This window comes from Dasypus novemcinctus, chromosome 4, assembly GCF_030445035.2.
Source record: "Dasypus novemcinctus isolate mDasNov1 chromosome 4, mDasNov1.1.hap2, whole genome shotgun sequence".
Lineage (NCBI taxonomy): Eukaryota > Metazoa > Chordata > Mammalia > Cingulata > Dasypodidae > Dasypus > Dasypus novemcinctus.
The window spans coordinates 20370144-20382762 of record NC_080676.1 but is presented as its reverse complement, the minus strand read 5'-3'; the positions used below and the strand labels follow the sequence as shown (position 1 = coordinate 20382762).

The 12619-nt window shown below is 35.0% G+C and overlaps 1 protein-coding gene across 1 annotated transcript in view; it reads left to right on the top strand.

Moving 5' to 3' along the window:
• The window catches only part of ERICH6 (glutamate rich 6), a 39213-nt gene that overhangs the window by 17286 nt on the left and 9308 nt on the right, over positions 1–12619 (top strand). The window contains exons 8-12 of the mRNA XM_058295145.2: positions 292–449; positions 1426–1493; positions 2412–2554; positions 9364–9449; positions 11180–11335. Of these exons, the coding sequence (XP_058151128.1) occupies positions 292–449; positions 1426–1493; positions 2412–2554; positions 9364–9449; positions 11180–11335 (611 nt within the window). The remainder of the gene's footprint in view (positions 1–291; positions 450–1425; positions 1494–2411; positions 2555–9363; positions 9450–11179; positions 11336–12619) is intronic.

Genomic DNA, 12619 nt, shown 5'->3' with positions numbered 1-12619 from the left:
GATTAATGGTTGCCAAGGGTTAGGGTTTCTTTTTAGGGTAATGAAAATATTCTAAAATTGACTATGATGATGACTGTACAACTCTGTGAATATACTAAAAAAACATTGAATTGTACACATTAAATGGATGAATTATAGGGTATGTGAATTAGATCTAAATAAATTCCCTACCAAAAGAAAAAAAGAGTTATGCTAGATTGCTATCCAAACCCCATTACCATTTTTGCTTTTTATCCCTACTCCTAATCATCTCCATCTAGGACTAATGAAAAAGACCTCTCTGCTTTTCAGACCACCTGTTGCACTTCTTTCCAAAATCTGCTTGAATGTATCTCTGAGGAAGAACGCAGGCTCCAAAGCGCTGATGCTGAGTTGATCAGTATTGCTCCTCACCCAGCCCACGGCAGTGAGGTCGACAGACTCAAAGCCAAGGAGAAAGCCCTGCGCAGGTACCGGGGAGCCTTCCAGAGTGAACTCAGACAGCTCCACTTGGCTGAGGAATGCTTTGTAAAGTGAACTTTCTTTTTCTCAAAGTTTATCATTTTGAAGATGTGTTCTCAGTGAAGAAATAACTGTCACGAGATTCAGAAACGTTCAGAAACTGGAGGCTCACTGATTTAAAGCAGTGTGAAGGTTACACAACTGTACAATTAGAGGAAACACAGGCCACATAAAATCGCCCTCACTTCTGATACCAACTGCAAGTTTGGGGGCTTCCAAGAACCACACTCAGGTTCAACTCCCTGGAAGCTGTCAGACTCACAGTTAACAGTCTCTTACAGAGAAGGGATACAGATCTAAATCAACCAAGGAAAGAAGTACGTTGGGCATAGTCCAGGGAAAGCTACAATCACAGAGCTTCTGCTGTCCTCTCCCTGTAGACCTCACCTATGTGATAATATTCAGTGTTGCCAACCAGGAACGCTTACCCAAGTCTTGGTGTCCAGAGTTTTTATTGAGGTGCCATTAGTTAGGCATAACTGATTGTCCACAAGGCTGATCACTCCACTGATATCCCTGTGACCCAAAGCCCCACCCCTAAAGCCTTGAAGCATATTATTAAACTAACTGTCTGACCTAACAAGCATCCGCCCCCCTCCTCAAACAAAGATACTCCGATCAGGTGGGACATTCAAAGGGCTTAGACATTACCCAGAAGCTGAGGGCAATACCAGATCTCTATTTGGGTAAGGTTACACTCTTTCTATATAAATAGAAATTTACCAATCTCAAGTTTTCAGGGTAACCCATAAATACCATATTGGAGAAATGCATCCACTAAATCTGTACTCTAATTAAATAGGCTGGATTCACAAGCAATAGGTAAAAATGATCAGGGGTGGCATTCAAGCAATTAAAATTTATAGCATACTGTTTTAACCTTCAACATTTCAGATTTATGTATTACGTATTTTGTTTTTGTAGAAAACAGGAGCGACAAATGGCCAGACATTTTACAATTTTATCAGATGAACAACCTAACTTCACTGAAGGTAAGTTTATCAAAGTTGATATTATACATCAGTTTTACAACATCAGAATTCTCATACGTGTGACCAAGAACAAAAATTAGTGTATTTTAATTAATATTACAAATTTTTTTCAATCAAAATGGCTCAGGATATCTGATGTTTCAGTTGTCTTGCCATTGTATTTTCTAGTCTTCTTCATCTCCTTGCTATTATTGATTGAAAAAAATTAGCAACATTCACAGAGAGCTACAAAGAGCTTTCAGCTTATTGTGTCTGTTTGTCTGTTTTAAATTGAGGACATTTCATTTTGTTTTTAAACTTGGGTATGGAAAACCTCTCAAGAATAAATCAGATTCTTTTCTTCCTTTATTAGTTCAATCAGTTGGCTGGCCTTTAGAGCTATAGTACTCATATAGTGAAGGAGCACTGATTTTAGAGCCAAAAGTTCTAGATTTATATCCTTGCTTCTCTCCTTATAGCCTAGCTGATTTTGGTAAATACATAATCTTTCTGAGCATCAGGATCTTTCTCCATCACTCAGATATGAAATTTAAATGAAAGGGCTCAGAACTATTGAAAAGATTTTTAGAGAGGGTACATTTTTATTTATTTGTGTGTGTTTTTTTGGGTAACTAAATCCCTAGTTTAAATTCCATTGATAGTCAAATGGTTCTTATTAAGAGCAAAGGCCAGAAAATTCTGCTTAATGAAAATTCTCATTTTTTCCTCTTTCAAGAAATGAATGTTCTCATTTTTTAACAAAAGAAGGTTTTTAAAGGTAATTTAATTTTAATTTAATGAAGGTCCTAATTTTTCTTCCTTTAAAGAAATGTTCAATTAATCAATAAATTTGTAACTTGTTTGAAATTTCACTTTAAAAGACAGGTTTTGAAAATTTTAAGATGTATGTATGTTTTTATGTGATTCTTTTCCCATTAGATTCAAAGCACTTAAAAACTATTTCTTATCAACTTTCTGTGGATATTCCAAAAGAATCAACTGATAAAACAATATTTGATTTTCTACTAGAAAACAATAATGTAGTCATTGTGTGTTATGATTCTGGGACAGCAGGTGGAAAGGTAATTAGTTTGTAATTTTTTTTACTTGCTTCTTTTTAAACATCTCTTTTACTTAACAATTATGAAAGCTCTCATATTTATGGCTATAAAACACATGAACTATTTGCTAAAATTATAATTGGTACAGACTTAGCCTATAACTTCTACTAAACTTTATAACAATGTTTTATGGGTGGTTATTTTGATTAAGACCTTTTTACTTTAAAATGTGATCATTGCCCTTTAAAGAATATTTGAAACTCATAATAAACTAAGTAGAGGGGAAAAACTCTGTAAAATTCTCAACTACTCTCCCACCCCCGAATTATAAATTTTTAACATTTTCCTAGACCTACAACTACTAGCAACTACTACATATGGCTATTTAAATTTGATTAAAATTAAATTAAAGTTTAAATGCAATTCTTCAGTCACACTAGCCACATTCAAGTGCTAAACAGCTGTGTGACTAGTAGCTACTATATTGCAATGCAGATATAGAATATTTTTATTGTCACAGAAAGTTCTATCAACATTACTATTCTGGTTTTGTTAACATATTTGTAGCTTTATCATATATATGTGTATATAATTTTATGTCTTTTAGTTGTAACAAAGTATTTTCTATGATATTACATGGTTTACATTAAGATCATTTTAATATCTAGGTGATTTTCCATATAGTTTTTGTAACCATTCTTCTATTATTGGATATCAAGGTTATTATCAATTTTTTGTTATACTAAATAACACTGCTTTGAATATTTTTGTGTATAAGTCTATTTCTAAATAGATATAGTTCCTTAGAATAGACACCCAGTAATTAAATTATTAAGATGAGCTTTACTTCTCTTGGGTGATACAGAATTTAAGGAGTAGCAGTGACTCCAGTTACCTGACAGAAGCAAATCTAAATCCTTTTTGGAGGAAGGTCACACATCCAGTCCTCCAATAACTCCTACAAATGATTTTTAAGGTTTGGTTACCAGCACACAGTGAAAAATAACCAGAAATGTAAGAAACTTGACATGACAATTGAGAATCCAGAAGAAGAATATCTAACAGGAAAAGACCTGTAAAGACTTCGGAAAATAAAGAAATCTATGCTTATAAAAAAAAATGATCATCTTGAAGATGTGTAGAGTGTACAGAAAACAATAAGGGTGACATTGCAGATTTGAAAAGAAAAAAAGTGAACTATAGAAATAAAAAAACTCTGAAATTAAAAACTCAAAGGATGAGTGTCAAAAAGCAGATTAGACCCAACTGAAGAGAGAACTAATGATGTGGAAGATAGGTCAAGAAAAGTATCACCATAAACCACAGGGGACACAAAAAGATGAGCAATACAGAACAGTGTATATGATATGAAAATTAAATGAAAGGGCTAAAATGTATTTATTCAAAATCCCAGAAGGAGAGGAGAAAGATAAGCAAGCAGTTGAAGATAAGCAATATTTGGAGAGATTATGGCTGATAATTTTCAAGAACTGATGAAAGACACCAATCCACAATTTTAAGAAGTTCAATGAATACCAAGCAGAGTGATTTTTTTTAAAAAAACTTCCTGTATACATCATAATGAAACTTCAGAAAACCAAAGAGAAAGGAAAAAATCTTGAAAAGCAGCCAAAGTAAAAAAAATGTATCAGTTTACAAGTAAAAAAAATATATCAGTTTACCTTTAAAGGAGCAACATTAACTATCAGGTCACCTCCTAATAGCAGTGAAAGAAGCCAGAAAGTAGCAGAATAACTTCAATGTGTTAAAGAAAATAACTGCCAATCTAGAATTCTATACCCAGTGAAAATATCTTTCAAGAAAGAATGTCCAAAAAAAGATATTTTTTTCTGGTGGCAAAAACTAAGAGTTTTCCTGAATATCCCTCACTAAGGAAAATTCTGAAGCATTTTCTTTGGGTAGTTGGACTGTCTGAGATTCAAAAATGAATGAAGAGCAAAGAAAGAGGCATCTAGGATACATGAATAGAACTAAAAGTTGACTGATACAATAAAAATAAGGGCACATGGGGTTTCAAAAAAAAACAGTATAGAATAAAAATATATGGCAACAATAGCACATGAATTAAGAAGTGGTCTAAATGGAATTATAGTGTTCTAAGATCCTTGGTTTGGGAAAAGGGCAAATAAATAGATTAACTTCAGACTAGATTAACTTTAGATAAATTAATTTTGCTTGCTTACATTTCTAGAGTAGCCAGAAAAACAACAGAAACTGTGTAACATCCAAACTAGTAAAGGTGAAAAATATATATAAGATGATTTCTTTTAAATACCCTCAAAAAGGGAAGTGGGTTTGGCTCAACTGATAGAGCATCCACCTACCACATGGGAGGTCCAGGGTTCAAACGCAAGGCCTCCTGACCCGTGTGATGAGGTGGCACACACACAGCACTGATGCGTGCAAGGAGTGCTATGCCATGCAGGAGTGTCCCCAGCATAGGGGAGCCCCACGTGCAAGGAGTGTGCCCCGCAAGGAGAGCCGCCCAGGACGAAAAAAAGCGCAGCCTGCCCAGGAGTGGCACTGCACACATGGAGAGCTGATGCAGAAAGATGATGCAACAAAAAGAGACAGATTCCTGGTGCTGCTGACAAGAATACAAGCAGACACAGAAGAACACACAGCGAATGGACACAGAGAGCAGATGACTGGGGGGGAGGTAAGGGGAGGGAAATAAACAAAAAAATAAATCTTTAAAAAACAAATACCCTCAAAAAGACAAGACAGAATAGGAAAGAAAAATCTATAAAACAAGAGAATGATCTGAAAGCATCAAAGATTGTCAGTAATTACATTAAAAGTTAACAGACTAAATGTTCCAGTAACTAAAAAAAGATTATGTTGTATTCTTTTTTCTTGAAAGGACAAAACCCAACTTTATAGGTACTAAGATTTATAAGAGACATCTAAAATATAAGGATACAAAAATATTAAAAAATAACTAAAATTAAATACCAAGAAAATACTAACCAAAAGATTATATTTATAACCCTTCCTTATGTCAAGTAAAAATCATTACTAGAGATAAAATGGATTACTTCATCATTATAAAAGTTTCAATTCACCAGGTAGCTATAACATTACAAAACCCACACACACATATATAACACAGCTTGGAAGTATTAATATATTAAGTTAAATTCACAGAAGTAAAAGGGGAAATTAGGAAATCTATGCTCATAATATAATATTTTAGCCTACCTCTCTCAGTTGAGAAGACTATTAAACAAATAAATAAACAAGCAATACTATAGAAGATTTGAACAACCCATTTAACAAATTCGACCTAATGTTCAAGACAAATATTTTAAAAATTCATTCTTCCCAAATTGATATATAGATGCAATCACTCACAGTCTAATCCTAACAAAGATGTGTATGTGTTTGGTTGGGAAAGAAAAGTCTTGACAAGCTGGTTCCAAAAAGTATGTGGAAATAAAAAAAGTCATCTAGAATCTTCTTCTTGAAGAAGAAATAAGATTCGGGTTGGTGGGAAATGTGCTCTATCAGATATTAAAACCTATTTGCAAATGCAGTGGCCTTAGCATTCCTGGGCCGGGAGAGCTGGGCCCGGTTATCAGGAACAGCTTTTCCTTCATCCTGCCTCACTGAGGGAGCCAAAGAGGAGTGTAACGTGGTGGGAAGTTGTGGCCCAGAACCACGACCATCAGGACATGGCCGCGCGCGGCCACCCTCACGCTGCCCTGCCGGCCCCCGCTCAGGCTCCATGAACGCCCGCGCCCACCACCCGTAACCTTCCGCCTGCAGTCGGGCTCTGGTCCTGTGTCACTGGGCGACACCATACCGTTACTATAAACGATGACATTTTTGAGGCGCAGGAGGGTGAGGAGGAAGAGAAGGAGACTGAGTTGTACCTCATCCTGCCTGCAAAGAGCAGGGGGCAGGCGCCAGGCGCCCTCTGTGGTCAGCTGCCTGCTATGTGCGCCATGCACCATGACTCCGGACAAGTCTCACGAATTTTAATGTCTCCTCTCCACTGAAGAGGAGGATTTGGGGCTGGATGGTGGCAAGGACCTTGGGCTGGTGCTTGGAGTGGAAGGGCCCGTTCTTCCTAGTCCCATTTTATGCCTGGGGCTTTCCTTTTTCTCTAGGGAAGGGAGGAACTCTAATTTCTATCTTGATCCCCTCTCTGCTTCTTCCTATGAGGACTGCAGCTCAATAGCTGAAGCTATTTACATTTTTGGATAAAGCTAGAAACAAAGTGCTGTGGGACTTTTTGCAAAAAAAAAAAAAAAATATATATATATATATATATATATATATATATGTAGTGAGAGAGAAAATAATTAAGACATTATAGTGTTGGAGCAGGATAAACAAAGAAATCCAAAATACAGAATAGTCCAGAAGCAGCCCATGCATACATTTCTGATTTATGACAGAGGTGGCACTGCATAATAATGGTGAAAGGATGACTTTTTCAATAAATATTGCTGGGACAATTGGGTGTCCATATTCTTTTTCTTTTTAAGCTTTTTTTAATTCCCCCCCTGCCTTGCGGCTTGCTGTCCGCTCTGTGTCCATTCGCTGTGCGTTCTTCTGTGTGTCTGTATTTATTTATTTATTTATTTTTATTTATCCTCCCCCCTTGCAGCTTGCTTGTTGTCTGCTCTTTGTGTCCATTTGCTGCACTCTTCTGTGGTTTTTTTTCCTACTTGTCTCCCTTTTTTGTTGTGTCACCTTGCTGAGTCGGCTCTCTGTGGCGCTTGCAGGCCAGGCGAGCTTACCTTCACAAGGAGGCCCTGGGACACGAACCCAGGGCCTCCCATATGGTAGACAGGTGCCCAACTGATGGAGCCACAGCTGCTTCCCATGGGTGTCCATATTCTTTTAAACGAAATTGGAACTACTCTCTCACACCATATATAAAAACAAAGCAGATTAAAGACCTAAATGTGAAATGCAAAGCTACAAAATGTTTTGTGCATAGGAGAACAGCTTTATTACCTCAGGTTAAGGAGATATTTACTAACAGATGGGGGAATAAAAACAGCATCCATAAGGAAAAATTGATAAATTAGCATTAAAATTGTGAAAGATAAGACAAGAATGGAGAAATATTTGCAGCATATATAACATACAAAGGGCTTCTACCCTGAATGTATAAAGAATTGCTGTAAATCAACATGAAAATTTAAAAAATCAATCTAATTTTTAAATGGGCAAAAAACCCCACCTTGAACAGATATTTTTCAAAGGAGAAAATTCAATAGTCAACAAACACATGAAAAGATGCTCAACTGCATTAGCAGCCAGGGAAATGAGAGTTAAAACCACAATTAGAGGTAAGTACATGTTGGCCAAAAACTGAGTATTGGAAAGGAGATAGAAAACAGTAACTATAATTTGCCTCTAGTGGGAGTGTAAATTGGTACAGCAATTTGGATATCATTTTGGCTTTATCTAGTAAGGCTGAAATTGGCACATCTTGGAGTCCAGCAATTCCACCTCTGGGTTATGATACCCTAAAGGAACTGGGTACCAGCATACATGGATAAAAATGTTCTAAGGATCATTGTTACTAGAACCAAAAACTAGGAACAACCCAGTTATCCAATTAACCATAAGATGCATAAATAAACAGTAGTAAATTTATACAACGGAATCACTATGTATAAATGAAAGTTATTGAACTACAGCTATGCACAAGAAGTATAGAATCTTACAAACCTAATGTTAACAGAAAAAAAGCATAAAAATACATAATGTATGACTATTTACATCAGACTCAAAAATCAGGAAAAATTAAGCTATATTAATTAGAACTAATAAAAGTACAAAGAAAATGCAAGAAATTACCATGAAATCAGACTACTGGCTTTGTCTAAGTGAAGGAAGGATATTTAGATTGGAATAAAAACACAGAGGGCTTCTAGATTATTCATATTTGATTTCTTGAACTGGGTTTGCTTTATAATTACTTGTAATATGCATGTTTGAGCACTTTTCTGAATGTTTTCCATATTTCATGATTTTTAAAATTTTTTTAAATTACTTTCCAAAATAAGTGGCAATGTTTACATGAAAATTTACATTGTTTTACTGTTAAGCCCTGGGAATTCCTGTATCTATTTTATCACAACTCAAGATTAGAAATAGTAGAATTAAATTGAGTCTTCAGTTTATTATAAAGTATTGTTGGTTATAAGTTAATTTCCCTAAAGAGTATTACATATAAAATCATTAGACTTGGAGATATAATAAGGAATATTGCTTTGTATGCCTTTCTTCACCTTCCAGTGTTCTGCTCAAATGAATTTCAAGAGCAACCTTGAAGTGATATCAGTGACTCCATCTTATACTTGAGTTGCTTTTCATTTAAGTCAAGAGTTATTGAAGTATAATTTACATACTATAAAATTCACCCATTTTATTGGGTGTACAATTCTATGAGTTTTGATATATGTATATAGTTGCATAACTCCACCACTACAGCCAGGATAGAGAATATTTCTATCATGTTGGTTTGGTTTTTATCTTCCTTTTTGTTTTGTTTTGTTTCCATAGTAATATGTATATGTGGTAAAAAAAAAAAAAATCTTCAAAGAGATATTCAATGTTAGATTTCTACCAGAAAACTTTATCAAGTTATACCGTACAGGTTGGAGACAATCTTTGATGATTCCTAAGGATTTTTCCCTGTCTCTGAATCAGGGCCAAAACTTTAATTTATGAAATGGTTTGTATCACAGTCTTGCAACCCAACATTGTACATTGTTGCCATAGTTAATGCTTTGTACCTAAAACCACTGACAGTTAAGTGCCCTTTTATTTCCTATGGTGTCCAGATCATGACCAATGAGTTATTAGAGAAGCACTACAAACACGGGAGCAAGTTTCTGACATCATTTCCAGATGGGACAATACAAATATTGTATCCTTTCTTTCAGCAGGTTATTTTTATTGGCAAATATCTTTCCTTACTGTTTTCTATGTCTATGAACCTATATAGAGATAGTTCTTTAAAAATCAATTGCTCAACTATTTATTCATATTTTATGACGTGTCCCTTAACAATAATATTATACCATGAGTAATGTTATGAAAATAGAATAAGCAATAAATATAGATGCAACATCATTTTCATAACCACATAGTATTTCATTATAAGCATTACTATACAATCCACTTAATCCATTCCCAGTTGCAGACTAATGAAGTTTCAAATTTTTTTGCTATTATATGTAACAGCTAAATGAACAGCTTTGTACATACTTTATACATAGTTGTCATTCATTTCCTTGGATTAAATACTTAGCGGTAGAAATTCTGGTAAGAAATTATAGACATTTTAAAGATTTGATTGCCTTTGTCCCCTAGAAAATCTGTACCATAAACAGCATATTATTTTGATTGTTACTTAAAAGAGAAATTCAATATATATTTTATGTAACGCTTGGTTACTGATCACTTGAACTTCTGTCTGATGGCCAGGCCATTTTATGTCTCAGAATAAAGGTCATTCCTTATCTCAAGTGTGTAGGGGAAGCATAATGAAATGAGGAGGGCTATTTGAAACTCCCTGCTCAAAAGAAGTCCAGATAGCTCCAACACAAAGTCTTCCCTATTGGTTCCCTGAAAGCTGACATGCGAAAGCAGAAAAGCAACCAATAGAGACAGCAGATAGCTGAGCTCCCTCCTTAATGTGGGGAAAGGTGAGCAGGAAAGACCTTAAAAAGATCTACCTCGGGGCCCCATGGGTGCTTCTTACCCTGTAGCACAGCCAGCACTCATGTCTCGGGTGTGTACTTCTCCTTTCTTATTTTCATTTCCAGTATGGTCATTGCTAGTGTATAGAAGTACAATTTATTTGTGGACACTGATCTTATATACTGCAACCTTGTTGAACTCTTTTATTAGTTCTAATATATATTTTGGGAGTTCTTTAGGATTTTCTGTATACAAGAGTTTGTCATCTCTAAATAGAGATAATTTTACTTCTCTTTCCAATCTGGATGACTTTTCTTTCTTTTTGTTTTTTGTTTTTTGTTTTTTTGTCTGACACTGCCCCGGCTAGAACCTGCAATCCCATGCTGAATAGAAATGGTGAGAGTGGACATCTTTGTCTAGGTCCTGATCTGATGGGGAAAGCCTTCGTCTTCCACTATTAAATACGATATTAACTGTGGGCTTTTCCTAAATGCCCTTTATCAGACTGAGGTAGTTCCCTTCTACTCCTAGTTTGTTGAGTGTTATTATCATGACAGGGTGTTGGATTCTGTTGAATGTTGTTGCTTTTTTTTTTTTTTTTTTTGCATCTATTGAGATGATAATATGCCTTTTGTCCTTTATTAAAATGGTATCTTACAATTGATTAATTTTTAGGTATTAATCCAACCTTGCATTCCTGGGATAAACCTTACTTTGTATAATCCTTTTTATACATTGCTAGATTTGGTTTGCTAGTATTTTGCTGAGAGTTTTTGCATCTCATAAATATATTTTCATCTACACAAAAAGTATTTAAAATCCTTTTGTAATCACTCTACCTTCCATTTTCAGAATGCTTTATAGTTTCAAAGGGCTTTTTGACAAATTGAATTTGTTCTCAGAATAGTCAAGGATCATTAGAACAACTCAAATGACCTTATCTGATCATCTCAGCTACCCATCTGGAAACCTAGCTATCATCCGAGTGCCCAATAAGATAAATGGTTTCACTTGTATAGTCCAAGAAGACATGCCCACTAACCCTGCAATCCTGGCAGTGCTGAATTCTTCTGGCAGAAGTTCCTGTTATCATCCCAATGGAAATGTTGCGTAGGTTTCTGGGTTCCTCTTGCTGCCATTTTGTTTTTCAGTTTTATGAAATTTTATTTTTCCTTTAAAATGATTTAAAATGTTTTTAAGAAAACTCATTTAAGTTAATGGTCTTTAGATAGTAATGTTCAATTCAGAGAAATTTTTTATTTATGACATACCACAGGCTCCTAAGTGGAAAAATCCCAGGTAACTATACAAAACAAAGCTCATCATATTTTCTACAAACAGCAAGCAAATATGAACTTTACCACTGCAATATAGGGGGAAAATCTCTAAATTAATTATATGGTCACCCTACAGATTTGGGGTCTGAACCCATTCCGTCTCTGTAGATAATGCTAGACACCTCATCTATAGAAATAGTTTGCCAAGGAACAGCTGCTACATTGTGTTGTTTTTAATTGTCTGAGATGTATTCCTATATAGTAAGCTTCCCATAGCCAAAACCAACAACAATAACATATAAACAAACAAAAACTCTAAAGAAATTAAGAACCTGATTCCAGTTTGTTCTGCTAACTTACATACTCTATGACTTCATATTATTCCACTTAGCCTGGCAAAGCAAAATTGGGGTCATAGCTTCAAAACTGATTTAAACATTTCAAACTTTTCAGAAAAAAGATAATTCTCCCTTTAAATTATTTATGGGTATAACAATCTCATCTTAAGCTATTCTGCCAATACACAATAAAGGTTGAACAAGGTAAGCTATTTGTGGCTTCTTAGTTGACCCATTACGATTATGTTTATTGAAACATTTCAACTTATTCTTCAGGGTTTTATTGTAATTCTATATTATATTTGATAGAGCACTATATTAATTGTCACCAGACCACTCTCATATGAAGTAACTCCCCACCCCCAAATAAACTCCTAGGTGCTCTGACACAGCCTTGATACAGTCACACACGTCCTATGTACTTCTCACATTGCAATCCATCTCTCCTGATGGACCAAAGTTCCTTGAGGGCACATCCTGGATCTTTACCACTACAAAGCAGTGTTATCTGTATACAGTATAGACTCAAAGATTGTTTGGTTAAAAAAAAAGTGAAGTGATTTGTCTTTATAATTTTAGCCAAATATTAATTTCAACCATATATTAAAATAAAACTAAATCTTTCCCTTCCCAGATACAATAAGATAATACCTCGATTTCTCGTTTGTGCTTTTGCTGTTCAATTATTGCCATTAATCAAGACCAGAGAAATGAGGTGTTAGTTACTTTACCCTTAGGAAAAAATAATCCATTATCAAATTAAGCCAACTTTCTAAGTA